A 19,422-nucleotide genomic window follows, 5' to 3' on the forward strand; every position below is an offset into this window, starting at 1 on the left:
AAAAGAAGTTGCCCTTCTAATCCACCAGCCTCTTAAATAGTTGAAGGTCCAAAAAGGATAAAGTAGTGTGTACATGTTTTGCTTATTTGTAAATTATGTTTGCAGATTTCCTATCTAAATCTTCGGGAAAAAATGGATATGTCATTAATTCCTTTGAGGCTGAGCCCCAATGAATGCACCAAAACCCTAAATGTGTAAACTATTATCTCTGTAAGCCAGTCTTTGATCCTTATTGTGGACCAATAAGGAAATTCAGAACTGAGCATTCCCATCCGTTATGGTAATCTTAAATGCTGAATATCAATATAATGCTAGTGATGGTTAGTAATTAACCAAGAGCCTTCTATCCATGCATTTAGCTATTACAGTATGTAATTTTACCTTTGGAATGCAATGACCATTCTTCATTCTGGTTGTTTTGTTTATGAGCAGAATGGTAATGGATTCATGGTAGCAACTGCATGACCTTCAAACTGTCTGTCCATTTTATTGTTCCCTTTATATTAGTAATGTTTTAGAAGTGAACTTCCTCCCACAAAGGGTGCAGCAAACTCCAAAATAAAGGATCAAGTTTGCTGCCTTGTCTTTTGTTTAAATTGCCATCTGAAAAAATGCAGGACTGACACTCTGAGGTCATATGATGGTTTTGCAAATCATACCAACAAGCAATAGGTATACTAAGTTGGAAACGGGTTGATTTTGCATTCTTGGGCCAAGTCTGGTTTATATTTTGAACTTTACAGGGAGAAAACCCTTCAATTTATTTTAGGAAAACAACCTCCACTTGTTAGTCTTTGGTACGTTTCTGTGGTCCTCCATTCTGCCTGTGTTTTCACAACCTGTTTATTCATGTGTAACTTCAAAGTGAGTAGGTAGTAAGCGGAAAGCGTATGGCTGGGAGTGTTAGCAACAAACTTGCAAAATGTTTAGTGCAAATATTTCAAAACCTCTGTGGTTTTAATTTTTTTTTTTCCTCTTCACACTGCTGTGTTCATGTAGTGGTTAAAACAAATAGAGGGGACAGAAGCTGCACTGACACAGAAGATGTTAGACTTGGAGAATGAAAAGGTAAGGAACAGTAACTAAAGTTATAATTCATTTAGCTAAAAAGGGAATGTATATAAACTTCATCACAGGTTGATTTGATGCCTTTCTCTGCTTAACAGAGATTGTTTCATGGTAAAATAGGGAAGCAGTTTCTAGAATGATTTATTGCCTGTATTCTTTGGGGTGGGACAGAACTGACAAATCTACATAGAACAAAAATAGCATAATATATACAAATGAGGATATGAAGGCATAACTTTACAGAGCATATTAACCAAACAGTGTGAAACTGTCTTTGTGCTTTCTGTGTATTAATTTGTCTGGCAACAGCATCGTCTTTTTAATTTTGGGGTCACCTTAGTAGAATTGTCAAGAATATTCCTTTACTCTCTGGTATTCAGCTTCTACACAAGTTGTAAAGACCTCTTACTCCAGATGACCTTTCTTGCCCCAAGGCCTTCATGCTTAAAGACAGAATGTTTTCTCAAAAGCAGTTCTGTCTTGCATAACAAACTCAGTGCAATACTGACCTTATTTCTCCATATGTTGGACAAAGAGTTTTGGAATGAGTGTTCAGTTTTATTGGTTTACCATGCGTGCTGTGCTTCTCATCTTCAAATGGCTTTACAAACAACTGATTAATCCTCGCCACACCTTTTACAGGTAGCTAAGTAATTAGCATTACTTTCATCTTAAAGAATGGGAAACTGAGACAGGGAGGTTAAGTGATTTGCCCAGGGCCACTGAAGAAGTGTGTATTTGGGCCACAATGAAAAAAGAAGTGCTCAGACTGTGTCCTCTGTTGAGTGTAGCTTATCATACTGGTTGTACTTTAACATAGATATTATCCTTTCCACATCTGGTATTTCTTTAACTTTTGTTATGGAAAAATGCAAAGTTTTTTGAAAGGGAAAGTGCCCACAAATACTAGATTCTTTCATAAAAGGAATTGGAAAACAATACTTTCTTTCTAACTTGGTTTGTTATTTTCCCACTGCCTGTGATGTTTTCAAGTTTTACTCTGGATAGCCCTATATCTATTTCTTCAGCATAGCAGGCTGACATATTCTGCATTGTCAATGACTGACTCAATTGTGAAATGAGTTTAGAAATAATATTCTCGCGTGACACTTTCAGAAGGGATGAGCACTGGTTTAGTTGTCCTTGGAACCCATGTTAAGAGTTTGAGGTCCTGTTCTCGTCTCCTTGCCTCTTGCTTTTTGTGGCTAGCTTTTACAATAGCTTTTGGAGAAGCAACATGATCAAGGTAGCTGCATTGCTATTCTGGAATCTGTTGGTGGCTCTGATGCTCTCTACAGTCTTGGGCAAGTCAATCTGCTTCTCTGGTGTCAGGCACCTGCAAGCTCTTTAGGACCAGGCACGTCCTTTACCATGCATTACGCAGTGCACGGTGGTATTGCATCTTGTATAGCTGTTACTGTAATCCAAATAAGAAAATAATGCCACCTGGGTAGTCAGGGTGGGATTCAGTTGCATAAACATGGTGTCTAATGCTGTATTACATTCTTCAGAGTTCTGGAGATATCCACAAGGGGGTGTGAAATATATTCTATAGGACCAGCTGGAGATCCTTGCCCTTCTGGGCCAGCAGCTGAAGTAGCACGCTCTAGCATGGCTATAATAGCAATAGGCGACCATATGTCAGGTAACTGAATTCCAGCCCTGAGATCGAAGCCTGACTTAAACTTTGGTTCTACATTCAATATTAATTCATAAGTAATTAAAAAACCTCCAAGTTTAAAAAAAAACACCGAACAACTGAACAGTAAATATTATAGTTCTTATAGAGAACAAATAGCGGCTTATTCCTCTGAGTCCTCTAATATTGGTCGTATGTGTTGCTGCTGCCACCAATTATGAGTCGTTCTTAACAAACGGGAGGTCATCTGAAGTTGTTCTGTGCTCTGAGCCCCTCCCAAGCATTAATTCACTGATCAGAATGGATTTGTTTTAAACCAGATGTTTGGAGTGAAAATTCATCATCATGGTTCATGCCTAGGCAAAGTCTGTGCCAGTGCTACATTGACAGCGGACAGAAAAACTGTCTGAAATCCACATGTATGTCTGAAAGTAAAATTCAGCCAAGTAAGTGACTTTGAGGCAATCCAACATCCAATAACACTCACCAGACCAGCAACATTTGGGTTTTTTATATTGTAATAAAAGCTACAATTAATCATCTCAACAACCTTATGTATTTACTTTGACATTTATTCTATACGTTGAGGAAATGCAAGTTTGGTGAATAGAAAAAAGAATGATGGAAAATTTTGAATTCAATCAAAGAGTTCCTCTGCTTTCTTTTTTTTGAGCATGAAAACCTGCCTTGAAAAAAAAAAGAAAATAAAATCAAGTAACTGGTTTATGTTCGACTTACTATCATCCAAAACACTCTAAAATCATATTTTACAAGAGCGCTGTCACCAGTCAGTACTCACTTGACTATTCAGACAACCATAAAAATGTCCGCAACTTTCTTGCAACATCATGCTTCTGGGATACTGAGTTCCACTGAAATCCCAGCCTGTGTTTTATATATGTCTGTGTATATATATATATATATATATATATATAAAAAAATATAAAACAAAAGCAAAAATTGCCTGTAAATCCTAGGTGTCTTGAAAACTTCTTCAGCTACTCACTTAACCTCTCTGGGCATCACTTGACCCATTTCAAATTGACTTCCCAACCTTCACAAGTGGAGAACTGAGATTTTTGTTTCTGCTTCAGTAATGCGTCAGGGAATGCTGCTGCAGAACCCAGCTGCAGCCTTGCCTGTTCTCGTTTCCTCCCTAGAACAGACAGATTAGAGTTTGCCCCATGATTTCCTTAAGGGTATAGGCTGGGTATGTTCAGAATATAGTGCCCTCAGCTGTGTTTCTCTCTCCCGTCCCGCAGCCTGCTCTGTGTAAGTTATTACTGTGGGGTCACATGCACGCACATTCCTGCAAACCTAGCTGTCGTGTGCACATCTGTCAGGTCAGGGCAGGTTTGTACACTGGTGTAGAGGTCAGTGATTGCTAGGTACAACTTGTTAATATGATACACGTATTTTTAAGTGCTAACGTTGTAAATGTGATATTCCAAATATCCTTAGGATGAATGTGGTCATTGGCTATAGATTTTCTTTTGCTTTCAAGTGGAAAGCTCACATAAAAATGATGGCATTTATGATTTTTCATGAATTAGGATAAAGAACAAACACTCCCTTGTTTTTATTATTGCTCAGGACCTGTTCAGTAAACAGAAGGGTTATTTAGAGGAAGAACTCGACTACAGGAAACAAGCTCTGGACCAGGCATACATGGTAGGAAAAGAACAGTCATTAAATTTTCATATTTGAACAGATTTGATAAAATACAGTTGTTGGGATCTTTTCTTGTAATTATAAATAGGGTTCATTTTTAATTGATTTCTTTTTCTGCCAGAATAGGAAATCTGATATCACTTGATGGGAGACTTAGGAAATGGATTATAGTCTTCGGAAGTGTAACGTTTTTGCATTGCATTCTTTATTCTGAAATATGTGAACATCTTATTAGCACATCTGGAATGGGAAGAAATGGTTTATGTGTGCACAAAACCATGACTGGTAAAACACCCCAGAAATTACTTTAGAACTTCTCTGATATTTCTTTTCCCTAAGCATTTGTAAATATCACTGCTGCTAACCTATCCTAAATTGGCAATGACTTTTCTTCCTATTCAATTCCTTCGTGTGCGCTCCTATCCAACCTTATCCTTCCCAGTTTTCAAGAGGGAAGCTGCAACCTTGCCTTCTCTCAGGCTAAGCAACAATTAGGAATTATCTAGGAACTGGTAAAAATGAACCCCCAACTGTGTTAATAGTGAGACTTCAGAAAATCAAAATATAATGGCCTGAAGAATTATTTATACAATGTAAATATTTCTGTTGGGGAAAATGTTTTCAGAAAAAAGGCAAGGTCTAGTGCTCAGAGCAGATAACAGAGATAAAAGCAAGCAGGTTCTATTTCTAGCACTGTGACCTTGGGCAAGCCATTTAACCTCTCTGTGCAGCTGTTTCTGCATCCCTAATATGGATGGAATTACCTACCTCACAAAGGTGTTATGAGGGCTAAAGGGATGTTGTCAGATGTTCCTGATGCAAATATCGTCAGTCTAGATGCTGGTTTTTAATAGGATCATGTTAACCCCAGTAGTCAGGGAAACCCTGCCATGATTCCTTGCTTTCTTTACTCTTGGGAATACAGTTCTCCATGTGAATGTGAAGTTCTGCTGTGCTGTCTGCTTTGCAGAGTGCTGCAGCCTCAGTCAGCGCATGAGAATCTGGTTAGGAGTCTGGCAAATGGCAAGAGATTGATGAGGGATTAGAGTATACAAAGGTTCCCCTTTCCATTGCTTATGGCAACTTGGAACTAAGCCAGTGACGCAGACTTTGAGCAGTGGATGACATGACAGGAGGGGAGAGGGAGACACTAAGATTTCTGTTGTTCATGGTTCTCTCCGTGGGCCTTTTATTTTATAGGGTGGCTTAACAATTCAGTTGCAGTTGAAGGGAAGTTGTTAGTTTGCATTAATTTTGTAACGTTCAGCATCAGGAATTGGGGTTATATCACATATTGAATGCAGACCTGTCATCTGAATCTTCCCTAAATAGAAGAAAACAATCATTTACTAGAATGGGAACCATCGCCTGGGTGTAAGTCAGGAGTAAGTAAGGAGGCTACATGCACTCTGTGTGGAATGCTCCTCACTGCTCACAACTGCCACTTTCTGTCTACCTGTCTGTGTCTGTCCTTCCCTCCTGCCAAAGGCTTCGCTTGCTAGCCTTCTCCTCTAGCTGTTGGTGGGGCGTTTGCTTGCTGGATTCAAATGGCAGCCTGTCTGTATGTGATTTGGGTTGCATTAGAAAATCCAGGAGCTGGAAGCCACGCTGTATAATGCCCTGCAGCAGGACCCAGGAAGGCGAGCGAGCGAGTCGCTGACTGAAGCCCAGAGGGAGGACCTGCGAGCGGCAGTGGAGAAGGTGCGGCGGCAGATCCTGAGGCAGAGCCGTGAGTTTGACAGCCAGATCTTGCACGAGCGAATGGAGTTGCTGCAGCAAGCCCAGCAGGTAATCCCGCGTCTCTCCCCTCCCCCTCCGTGTTACCTCTGTGGTTGCCACCACTGCCCGTACAACAGCATCACTTCACCCTCACCCCGTTGAGTTACACTGAGTCTGTTCTTTGTATTGCTGCCGTGTCAAGGGGACGAGCGGTGTTGGGACCCGGTTGTGCTGGGCATGGTGCACACGCAAAATGAGTCACTGTCTCACTACAAGGTCCTGTTGCACAACCTGTTCCATGTGTGTACAACCACACAGTCTTCCACAGGGCTCCAAGGGAGCTTGTTGCAAGTTTAAGGCCTAAATTAGAAAAAGCTGGAATGGGAGGTTTTAAGAGTGTGACACTAGGAAAAGAGAAAAGGCAGGAGGAGTAGTTACAGGAATCCAAGTTTTTTATACCCCCCCCCCTTTTATTTCTTGTAGCTATTTGTGACATCTTTTAAACAACAACAAAAAGAGGCAATCATAGGAAGTCTCTGAAGAGGCCATTTTAAAAACTTCAGGTCTTTAGTTGAAAAAAGCCTTGTCTGTCTAAACCACTTCCTTAAGGACAAATATTGACATCTTGAGTTCAGGCAAGGTCCTGGCCTATGGAAGCACAGCAATTATTGACTCTTGGTAAGATTGCTAGGTTTTCTGTGCAAATATTCAGGGAGAGAAGAGAGCTGCATGTCTCAGGGTGTTATTCCAGCAGGAATAATTGTTCGTAAGGATTTTGGTTCCTCTTTAAAGTAGCCTCTGGAAGTTGCAGCCAGATGTCCTAGATCTTGAAGACTGCTCTCCAGTTGTTCTGGCTACTTTCTGTGCAAATCTGGAATCACATATTGTAAATGCCAAACCATGCTGTGGAGATGTTGTTGCTATTTTGGATGCTGGTTCTAGGGCAAGAACTGCATTGAGCTTAGTTCAAGCCTCTCTCTGTCCAGGTTGGCTTTGTAGATTAATATAGACCACAACTGATGTAATGTACTGACCCAGCACTGTTGTGATCATCTCCTGTCATCCTGCAGAGTTAAGAGCAGGTGTTACTGTTGAGAGCTGAACTCTGACTCCCTAGAAGTCTCCTTTCTCTTACTCCTGTGCTATGTTCCCTTGGATTGGAACATGAAACATTGAGATCAGGAGAGGAATTTGTTTTTAATGGGTGTCAGATCAGCAATGGTGTACAGAAAGCCAGAGAAAGTAGGCACAAGCTGATGCTACAAGTGTTTGAAAGAGAGTAAATATATGAAATTTGGTATTGTCTAGCCACTCCTGGCTAGGACCTTTTTGTAACCCTTGTTGTAGTGTGTTTTGGGGGAACACATGAGCAGAGCTTCTGATTTAGGCTCATATAATATTAGCAAGAGGGAAGGAAAAATAGGAGTAGGCTTGAAGAGTGTAACAGTTGTTCCTGAGGACTCGAAATCCATACTATGTGCATATTAAGGGTTTAATCTGGACTATATTCCATTTGGTCCCATGGCCTGCTCACTATTAGGCAGAGCACTTTAGGTGCACATCTGGAGCAGATCTTCAGTTTTAATCCAATTCCTGTACTGACAGATTGCTCCACAACTTAGTTAAATATAGTGAGTTTAGAAGAAAACTCCGGCTCTGAACAAAAATGCTAACCTAAACATAGCCTCGTTAGCCATGGATGTTTATGTACCTGTCTCCAGGTCCATTTTATAGTGTGTCATTATTTTAGTGTTGTGCCCATCTCATTAGACACGCTAATGTTACAGCCCTGCAGGACATGTTAAAGTGAATTCTACTGCTTAATAAGGAGCTAAGTATTTCAGTCATCTATTTTTAACCCCCCACAGTAGACAGGAAAAACAAAGGCAAAGAAGATAGTTAACTTGCCTGGAGTATGGGAGATTAACAGATTGCATTTGAAATCCTTTACTCAGATTATTCTCAGTTGTTAAGTCTTGAAGGTTGTATTTGTGGGTCCTTATGGGACCAGTGGTCAACACCAATAACCTAGTAGTTCTATGCAAATATCCACGACTTAAAAACAAGAAAACAAAAAAAAACCCTAGGAGGGATCAGTAGTGTCAGGGCTAATTCTCATGGGATTGCATTCATCTACACTAGCAGATGACAGAAGCTGAATGCTGCACAAATGGAACCATACTTGTGTTGGCAGACTCCTAATGTATGGATGAAGGTGCTCAAAGTATAGTACATCCCTAGATGCTCTATTAAATTAATCCCCTCTTTTACTGATATATTTATGGCCACCGAGAGGTTTTGCTGACATTGTGACATTAGCAAACACCCATTACACTTTATTCCAGGAAAACTGTAGTCTAGACCTGGCCATATCTGTGCAGTCTGCAGTGCCTTTGCAGTATGCACGGCACTTCTGACTCTGCTGAAGCAGAGGCTAAAGAGAATGGTAAGACAGCGTGATGGTTCTTCCAGACTTAATACAGAATGTTCTCGTTGCAAACACTATCAACTTCCCCTGAAACAGAAACCATGTATTAAAGACTCCAAATTCTCTGAAACTCTGGAAGCTTGATCACTTCCAGAAGGCCTGTTTCTTTGCTTCCATTACCTTATGGTCTGCCTGATACAAGGGCTTCAAAAGAACATCTCTGCTTATCCTGGCAGGCTGGCTACAGCCTTCTCTGGGTCAGAGTTTCTGTGTCAGACATACAAGAGTGGGGGTCCAAGAAGATCTGATGATGGAGAAGGAGGAATTCTCTCCTGGGTGCAAGTGATCCTTGGCCATACTGGAGGATGCAGAAGTGGCAATGCATGGGATGAACACTGCAGGTGGATCTGCAGGGTTTCATTGCAGGTGAACTGCTTCGTGTAGGGACTTTCAGGATTTAGCTTGTGAGATGCTGGTGTTACAGAGCTGATAAATGTTCTTCCTGGGGAACATACTGTCTGAAAGAGACAGGAACGTGCATAAGAAAGTGGGTAAACTGCTGTCCAAATGTGAGCCTCTGCTGCTTCGTGTGTGCTGCTTTGTCCAGATATAAAGCCTTAGTTCCCAGCCACTGGGTATTGACTTTGTTCCAATTAAATAAATGCATTTTAGGATGTTAGGCCCTGTTCTACATTGGTAGGTCTGTTCATCTTGGGCAGTATAGCCCCACATTATTAATGTTCATTACTATATAAATGGAACCACTCATGTATACCTATTGTGTGTTAAGGAAACCAAGCCTCTGTGGAGCCCAATTAGACAGACTGTGTGATTAGATCTGCTTGCTAAGACATACCACGCTGTTATTAAACCCAGAGTGCAACATGCAGGTCTAGGGGACAGATCCGCAGCTGAAACATATTCACAGTACTCCCCTGAAGTCAGAGAAGATGCTTTGATTTACACCATCCTCTCTATTTGGAGGAGGCAAAATATATATTTTAATTAAAAATCTGTCATGAGCAGCTTGTGATACTTGCTTCTAGCCATAGGGTATGTGCAGTTCAACTGCCGTTCTTGTATATATTGCCATCAAAAATGTCTCGTTGTGCTACACTGTTATTATAAGCTTTTGTAAATCAATGTCTGGTTTATTTTTAGCAGGACTTCATTTAAAAGTAACATTTGTGATCTAATCACTGCAGTGGCATGACTTTTGTGCATTTTGGAAAATGTGAAGATTATTACTATAGAGTTCTGTTAAGAAGGGTAATCCATATCTCCCACGTGATAAGCCATTTCTACAGAGAGAGAAAAATGCATTGGTGTAGCTACAAAAACCATCTCTGAGAAAAAATATTTCAAGCAGAGCAATACAATGTGTTTCTAAAGTAGTGATATCAATTTCTTAATTAAGCAAACTAAGAAGAAATAAAAAACAAACCAAAAAACCGAATGCCCCCCAAAAAACAACAGAAAGAATCCACACAGCATCATAGTTAATCGTAATCTGCTGGAATTAATAAATTTCTACATGTCAGGTTATGCTTTATGTAAACCAGATGTGATCTAACTTGAAATATATTCCTGTTGATTTGACTGTAGCTCCTTTTAGAGTAAGAAACTGAGGAAAGTAGTCAGAACCAAGCTTTAAATTATGATAGATCAATTCAATTTGCACTGTTGACAGTATTCAAACACGAGGAAAATTATGATAGAAATAGAATGTATTCTGTTTTCATTTTAAGTTATTTTAAATACAAAGAGAAGCTAGAAAATCCTTGAAGTACAGCAGATTGACACAAACTCAGTTCCAAAAACAATTGCTGCCAATCAGAAGGGATATGAGAGACAGATTTTATTAATGTAATCTGATGATTTCCCTAAGCAGTCTTATATTTGTATAAAAATGTAAGAAAAAAATGCAAAAGATGTCTTAGTTCATTGTGGCATCAAAAAGTGTGAAACTTTTTTTCCCTCCAAGTTGCCCTGTAGTACTGTACTAAGCTGGGGGTGTTTTATTATAACTTGGGTTAGAATATTCTTGAACTCAGTTTTACAGAGTAAACCAAATCATTGCTTCAGTTCTAGATGAGAATATAATACATCTGTGGAATGTTGAAGACATCCAAATTTCCACACTAGATAGCTGGAATATAGCTGCAAATATTTTAACTATGTATTCTTTAAACTATAGCATTTACTCCTGTGACCAAGTTGGATTAATCATTGTCATAAGAGCAGAAATTGCTACTTTATTTGCATATTTTACTAGAAGAAGACATAGGACAATCCTTTGACAATAACTCAAAATTGACCTCTATATGTCATTGCTGTAAAGAAGGATTCACTGCAAATGCAATGCCTCAGGCACTTTTTTTCATGGAGACCAAGGAAGAGGCAGAAGCAGTGATGTCTTTTTTTTCATCCGGAAATGTCAAAATATAAATATATCTTGAAGTCCAGAAACACCAAACTAATTTCCTTTATTCCTTTTTTCTTCCTGACTTCCTAAGTTTCTTCATTCCTTTTTTTTCTGAATTGAAGAGCTAAGTTCTCACTGCTTGAAGGTCAAACAAAGCTATAGTGGATGACGTTCCTCCATGAGTTCTCCCTGCTCTCTCGTTGGTAGGACACCCTTTTCACACTGGGAGAGTTGTTTGTTTACAAATCCATAAGGCTGGATGCCACCATATCTATAAGATCATATTGGCTCAGCCATTTGGAATACATATGTTTTTGTTGTGGTTTGTTTCCTGAAAAGCTTCATTTAAAAAAAAAAATATATTAGTACAGTAACTGTCGGTGTGAAGTAGGAATATGAGATTTGCCACTTGATATACTATGGAGGTTCAGGTAAAGCTTGGATAAATCCAGCAGCTGATCTGCTCCCCCTTGCTATGTAATCTGTTACGGCTGATAGACCATCTCTTTTTCATTCAAGGAGCATTGTGAAGTTTTGATGTTTGACTGGGAAGGCTCTTAGGAGTGGGAGAAAGGGAGAGAGGGTGCTGTGCTCAGTGTACCTCACTGATAGGCGTGGGGAGGTTGTCTTAAATTTGTCCTCTTTGGCACGTTGCCTTGTGTCAGGGAGGACAAATTAAAGACGACACCTCCCCTGGCTTGTTGCCCTGTGCCAGAGAGGCTGGCTTGGTCAAAAACTCACAGCTTTGTCACACCATTTAGAAAGTAGAAGTATTACTACTAAAGTTACTTACACAATAATAATTGGGGAAAGTCTTAGATCATTTTACATCCAAATCTATTTATCTATATATGATCTGGTTTAATGTTTTTATTTTAAATATGAAGTGTTAAGGTGCTAGCAAAGTTCATTCCCAGCTATTTGCATATAACTATACATGAAGAGGAATACATAGGGCAACGAGTGATTATTTTTTTTCTATTACTAATGCTTCCAGTTGAGAAATGTTCTGTGCTTTGCTGTTCAACATATAATAGATTACTGTTGATAATGCATATTTTATATTCATTAATTGCTCTTAAAGACACCTGGTATCATGGCTGTCATCTGTATTCATCAAGCACATCATGACTAGGTTAATCATAGCTGACCTGTGGTATTGATTTGTCATGCAGGAGTGAATATTGAGTCTTTCAAGGCATCATTGCTGCTATAATGACAATATCACAATAAACTTCCGTAATTTCCCACAGATGAAATGCATGACAAATGAGAGTTAATTTTAGTCATTTCTATATGTTTATCTCACAGTGTTGCCTTATGTAGGTTTTCTGTATATTTAGTCTTCAGATCAAATCGTGCCTGTTTTGCTAACTGCCTTAGTGATGCTACTTGTCTGAAAAAGTGACAATAACAAGACTGTTGTAATACCTACAAAATATATTTGAAAGTTCTTCTCTCTTTGTCATAAACAAGGTGTGATTGAGGTTGTACCCAAGTTAAGAGCAACTGTATGCCTTAGAGTAATATTAGAATCCAGAAAACCCTCATCTGAAGTTTGAAGGCTGAAATTCTGTCATCTGAAACCCTGAATACCCCCTGTTCCTTAGGTAAGGCCAGTGGGAGCTGAGCAAAGGCAAGTCTAACAAAGAAAGTGTTGTGAAGTTTGTTATAGAACCAAAAATTAAATGTGTTTTCATATGCACAATTCATACATACATCATGATAATTGCTTTACTTGGAAATTTGCCATATAATATCAGAATGTAAATTAATCAAAATTTAATGCTAAATAAATATTACATGATGCTTCCTCCCCGCCCCTGATAATGGGTCTAGGCTGTCAAGGAGTCAGTTTTAAGATTTGGAGTGTGTTTTTTTCTTCGGAGTTTACATAGACTTAGAATAGCCATTCTGTATAAATATGTCTAATGTGGCTTTAATTATTGTTTTTCCCTAGTAAAAAGTAACAGGACTATTGATACTCTTCTGTTAGATATCAATATATGGTGTAGTTTTGCATAAATTAAGACTCACAGTATTAAAAAAAACAAGTTTACTAGTAAATATTCAGCCATATCTTTATGTACACAGTCATTCAGTATCAGCTTATAACAAATATTTATTTTAAGCTAAATGCATTTATAAAATTCATTGATTTACTACTCCTTGAGAAGTCAAATAAAGAAACTACAAGTGCATGATAAAGATTAACAACAACAATTCTCCTACTTCAGTAACTATTAATTGGATTATCATGCTTGAGACTGCAGAACACAGACAGGAATGAAGTGTTTACCTGCCATGTAAAGAAATACCTTGGTGAGAATCAGAGAGGTACAGTATATCCAAAATGATCTATTATTACCATATTCAACTGGCTGAAATTTATATTAAGCTTTCATTCATAAAGTACAACAATATGGCAACAGAAATAGCTTAAGCTAATGCTGTAACAGTGTGCTTGCTTGTTTCCTTATGACTATATTATGCAAAATCACATTCTGGGAATATGGGACTAAAGGGAACATTTGGATTACTGAATCCATAGCCCTTACAGTAGCAGATCATACAGCTTGAGTAAATACATACGGCAATTACCTATGCAAATTGTATATAAATGCAGTAGAGGCTTTGAAACAGCTGTTAACATGTATTAGATTTAAAAAAAAAAAAATCAAGAAAATAATAGATTTTCATTAAGGAATTCTATCTGTCAGCATAGTTAATTGAATAATAGCTAAAGGCACATCAGATTATATTCACTTTTGTTTAAATTTATACAGGTTACACAGTTATGCTGTTCACATTATTAAAGATCTTACATACCTGTGTCTTAATAGTGTTGAGAAGCTGCTTTAAATAATGATATAATGAAACAATATTGATCCTTCCCTTTCTCAGACTGACAAAATACTTCCCTTGCTAAATTTTGTTGCAGAATGGTATACATTCTTGATCATAAACTGGCTTCAGAGATTCAAAACATGGTTCATGTCTGATATAGTCCACCCATGGTGCTTATCCTGTGAATGTACATCAACCTGAACCTTTCCAACATTTCAGAGCGGAGCAAGGCTCTAAGCAGCTTAGCAAATCCTTCTTTGTCTGCTTTGTGCTAAAATTATCAAATTGTTTTCTTGGATTTGCTGATGAACGTAAATCCAATGAGTATGTTACAGGAACTATTAAGGTGATTTCTAAACCCCCTGATTAAAAACATTCTTGTGTTTTCATGACTATAGTAGCATGGCAAGGAGCATATTTTGCAGCCAGATAAACTGATGATCTTGATATTGCTGTCAGTAAAACAGTATGTTTGTTCAGGTGGGCTTTTTACTTAAATACTTATCTAGGAAACAAGGATACCAGTTCTGCAGCTTGACACCTACATGAGGGATGAGGTGACCATGATTCTCTGGAAAATGAAATTTGACACTGGCGTTCCTTTCCTGGTAGCATTTTCCCCATTTGACAAAGCTCCTTGAGGATTTGAAGCCACGTGAGATGTTGGTTCAGGACTGTGAATGACTGGCTCATGCTGTGAATGAATAGGAGAGGATAAAAGGCTTGGATATGAAGTACACTTCGTCTAGCCTGCATCACTATCCATGAAACAGAAACTGTGTTTGCTAGCTGAGAGATCAGGTGAAAAAAACAGAATGTAAAGGACCACGTAATTCTAGAGAGAATGGTCCATTTCTCATCAGAATGTGAGGTGTCATGAAAGAAAAACTGAAACAAATGAGGAAATATACATATTTTGGTTCTTTGGTGGTGGAAATTTGAACTTTGCATCTTAAAGTAGTAGGGCACTTCATTATATCACAGATCATTTTTCTTTCTTCGTAATGTTAAAGTTTTTCCCATGACAAACTCTCAAAATGATGACAAATCATTACTGGGGTGATTTATTGCCTCTAGCAGAAAAATGATAGCTCTGAGATGGCAATCCAGTGCTCACTGAGCCCGGCAGAAGGATTTCCATTTATTTCAGCCCTCCTTTACAACGAGTGCTATATTAATGGAAATGGTACTTAATGTAGATGGATTGCTATTATAACACAAGTTGGGCACATGAACTTCATGTACTGTGTGGGAATGCAATTAACTTTTTTTTTTTTTTTTAATAGAGCAATACATTCATTTTGGCTAAATTGTTTGATGTTAAGTAATGGAAGAGCAATACCAGCTTCATTATTTGTGTTTCTTTGCTCCATAGTGCAAGCTGAGTTTTCTAAGCCTGTGTTATTGGAATTTCTCTGTTAGTGAAAGCAGAATAATATTTCCAGACACATGTCCACTGTTGTGCTGCTTGCATTCCACCTAAACCTTGATTCCTCAAACATCCCAGAGATGTGGTTTGCAACCCTGAGGTTTCAGAACAGCCACAGGAGCCAGACCGTGCTCAAAATTACAGGAATGTACCTTTTGAAACCAGTACGTAGCTGGTTTTCCACTAGCAATGCTTAATATTATTCCATTGGACCTGACCTCTGATTTGAATGGTCTGTGAGGAAGCAATTGCCTTTAATTCAGTTTTTAAAACTGTATTATTCCTTTGTTTGCACCCTTGTACAAAGGAGGCATGACAATAATGAATTTGGACCTAGCGTTTTCTAGGCTTTTCCTGAGTTTGGATGTATTTGGAAAACAAAAATCTCTCAGGAAATTATCCCACTGTCAGGAAAGCTGAGCTGTAGGTGCAGAGACACCTGAATGGGTTCTGTACAGGCCAGCTCAGGCGGCACACTGCCTGTAAAGCAATGCTCTATGCAAACTTACAGACTCCACTTCGGGACAAAGGTCAGAACTGCTGAGGTGTAGCAATGTGTAGTCCCATCTGGGTGTCTCAGGCCAAGCTTTGCTGCTTCAGAAAGGAAGAGCTGACGTGTCTTAATGTCCCTACCAGTACTGGAAGATGGGCACTAAAGGCACTTGCCATCCAAGTTTATCAAAGAGAAGGAGTTGCTTATGTGAGTAATTGTACTTCAAGAAATGTACCCTGTTTCCCAGAAAGACGAACTTCCCATCATGAGGTGAAGGGAAATGAGGTTTATGAGCATTTAGGAGGAATCTTCTGCTGAGAAAAATGTTTAATCTCCAGCTTTTGGGCACTTTGACAGCCCTTTGTGTCTGGAGCTCTCCAGTAACCGGAGATTGAAGAGGAGGGGCAGTATGTGATCACTGCAGTCACCGAACTTATAATTTGTACAATTGGAAATGACGAATGGTAAACTTCCATAAAGTAACATCATATATATATATGGTGATATATAAAGCACCCATGATAGGTGTGCTTTAGCGGACTTTCGTCATGTGCCTGCCTCGGCACTATAGGCTTCCAAAGGAAATGTATGCTTTAGCTGCCTGAACTTTCTGAACGTTCTCTCTCTTACCTAATCGTTAGCATTTTCAGGCTGTCCATCAGGGTTTTGTAGCCATACTACCTACCTTTGTATATATCACATGTATGTAACGACCCTTAAGAGAAATTTTATAATGGAACTTAAAAGTCTGTTCAAATTTCACTTAAGTAACAAGTAAGGCATGTGTTGTACATCTGTAGTATCCTTGTTCTGTAGCTGTCTGGCAATGCGAACGGAGGTGGCTGCTGCAGCCCCGGCTGTGCGGGCAGAGCCATCTGCTGTTAGTGCAGCACCGCAGGGTGGCTCTTCGGCCCCGCTGCTTGCTCCCTGCTGGCAAGGGCTTGCACAGAAGTGGCAGCAAACTTAATTGCTAGTGGAAGGATGGTTTCTCAAGCAGGTGCCTGCCATACTCCAAAACTCAGGAGCGGGTGAAAGTAGTAACAGGGGGTATTCACAAATCTAGCCAGCCATCATCCAGAAGTTTTGTGAGCTTTTATTTGCTGTTGTAACAAAATCAGTGACAAACTCATTGTTTGACAATAACAAATGTTATCATGTTTATGCTCTTCTCTTTCACGGTTGCATTCTCATTGCACTATTTTTGTCTCACTGTGGCTCTTTGTTTGCCTACAGTAATTCCTTTGTATGTCCCCATGATTTGACAACACAGTGTTCTTCTCGTGAATCCTGTCAGCCCCAAAAAGGTGCATTCATGTGACGGAGGGGCAGCTATTAACTGTAGGAACACAGAGATTGCTAGAGCCCGGCAGGACACCACTCCCCTTTGTCCCTAATCCTCACTCAGACTGGAACCAGTGCTAGGGGGTTTAAAGAAAACATAAACACTGTGTTTGGTTTTAGTTCATCTATCTATATCTTCTATGCCTCCCTTTTTAAAAAGGAAAATAAACAAAAGAGCACCCTGTGGCTTTCTTCTCAACCAGGACTTCTCAATGCTTTGAAGGCAAGATATAGCGGATTTGGTGGCTTGCTTGCATCGTTTTCTGTGCAGTGGGAAATGCACTGGATTTACCCTGCAAGGTCCCTCCCAGCCTTGCCAAGGGTAGAGCTGAATGCAGTTTTTATAGCACAACTCTTATAACACTGTATGACAGAGTAGGAAAAGCTGGAACTACTGATCATCAATTTATGTCCTGAAGCAGGAAAGCAGATATAATTTATTGATAACAATAAGATAATTCTGAGTGATTTGTTGTCACAGTTATGCTTTGACAAACAAACAAATCAGAATTCACTGGAAGCATCTAATGAAGTGTTAAAAGCCTGAGAGTCCACAGCTTCTTGATTGCTAATCCTTGCAAATAAAAGGAAGACTAGATAAAGATGTAAATGCTTAAACTGAATCTCAGGCAGTCCTGCCTTTGGTCTTAACTGGTATGTGTAATTTTTGTGTAATTTCCTTCTCAGTAGTTTAATATAACCTCTGGCTGAGTAACATCTCTTGCCACTCCTAGAAAATACTTTTTTTTTCTTAAAGCTAGGATTGCTGCATGTAGCTTACCCATATTTTTTAAAGTCATATTTTATAAATTGTTAAGCTTTGTATGATCAAGACAGTGCTGCAAACACAGATAGGTACAATGGAGGGAAAAGAATTATTTATATGTGTTAAATACTGTATACAGGTGTAAATCTATTTTTTCCTGCCAATATATTGCATATATTTGTATGTATTTTTAAGGTCATCTCTGTGGTTAAATGAAAGTAAATGAGTTACATCAGATTTTTCAGGATGTATAAATAGCCGAGCTAGGCTGGTTATCTTCTAGTGCTGACCCTGTGCAATCAGAGGATACTGATAGGAATAGCTACGCCCATTTCATCCTCCTGGATAATCCTTCATACAGTAATCCAAGGGAAAGCAAGTAAACAACTAGTACTAAACAGCCCCAAGCTTTGATACCTGCTGGAAAATTCCAGCCCATGGGTGTGTTTTAGAACAAATTCTGACCTGTCTAGGTTTGAACTCTTAATTTCTGTAATAAAGAAGTTGGTTGCAAAATCTTGCTCTTTTTAGTGTGTCTTCTGTCATTGTGATTTCCACTCGCATAAGGGCAATACCAGCTATTTAAACACTCATCACCAGTCTTCAACGTGTTATGGTTAGGTGGCAAGTCTGCAACTGGTCTACAGATACACCTGTGCACATGTAAATATCTGCCATGCTGACTGTACCCACCCTGTATATATCTGCCTTACTGACACAAATCTAGCTATTTTGAGGTTTTTTTGTGGATTTTCACTGCTAAGAAATTCAACCCTATGTGTACTCCCTATCAATTGCTAGGTTATATCTGTATTCAAACTGATTTTTAGGAAAGTGTATATTTCTTCACCTTAAAAGGATTCTCTAACTTTTGTCTCACAAAGTTTAACAGTTATGATGGGTGAAGGGTGGGAAATGGAAAACAGAAGCCTCAGTCCTTTTTTTTTTTTTTTTCTTAGAACTATTCTGAATAGCTGGAGAGAATAGTTGAATAGCTGTAGTCTTTTGAAAAGATTAAAAATTCACAAGGGAATAATAACTTCTCCATTTTTACTTAATTAACAGAATTCTCGAATCTGAAAAATGCCATCTTATCCTAATTAACATGTTACTTTATAAAAGAACACTTGCTGTAGACCCTGAGGCGAGAAAGCCGCCAGATGTTTGGGAGCTTTTTTATTTTCCTTTTTTTCTGGAGGCAAGTTCTCAGCAGGTATTGGAAAAATATCTCACGTGATAAATCTTGAAGGTGAAAATGGTATTTAAAAATACTGCTTCTCTTCACTTTTCTCACCAGCGTCAAATTTTATCACAGAGCATAGGAGGACCCCCCAGAGAGTTAAGTCTGTCACTTAGATCTGGGATGTGGTTGTAAGTAGGAACCAGCATAACTGAAATGAGTGGGAGAGAACAACGAGTGTAACCTGACGGTCCAGAGATCCCAGAGGTGATTACATCTGCCTGCTTCTCCTCCCATGGCTTTTTACAGTGATTGTGATACTCCTGCCACATACAGTATATGAAGGTGATCGCTTAAGAGATAGACTTGCCTTGAGCAGGGAGCAGATGAAGTATAAATCAATTCAAATGGAACAG

General features: G+C 39.0%; 1 protein-coding gene across 5 annotated transcripts in view; it reads left to right on the forward strand.

The window, feature by feature from the left end:
* The window catches only part of LOC121088053 (janus kinase and microtubule-interacting protein 1-like), a 246,654-nt gene that overhangs the window by 133,014 nt on the left and 94,218 nt on the right, over positions 1–19,422 (forward strand). For 4 of the 5 annotated variants that reach the window (XM_040593753.1, XM_040593733.1, XM_040593762.1 and 1 more), the window contains 3 exons: positions 1,000–1,068; positions 4,301–4,378; positions 5,963–6,166. In XM_040593753.1, the coding sequence (XP_040449687.1) occupies positions 1,000–1,068; positions 4,301–4,378; positions 5,963–6,166 (351 nt within the window). Of the gene's footprint in view, positions 1–999; positions 1,069–4,300; positions 4,379–5,962; positions 6,167–8,761; positions 9,035–19,422 lie in introns of those variants that run through there. The other variant, XM_040593770.1, reaches the window with a different exon arrangement.

Source organism: Falco naumanni, chromosome 1 (genome assembly GCF_017639655.2).
Source record: "Falco naumanni isolate bFalNau1 chromosome 1, bFalNau1.pat, whole genome shotgun sequence".
Lineage (NCBI taxonomy): Eukaryota > Metazoa > Chordata > Aves > Falconiformes > Falconidae > Falco > Falco naumanni.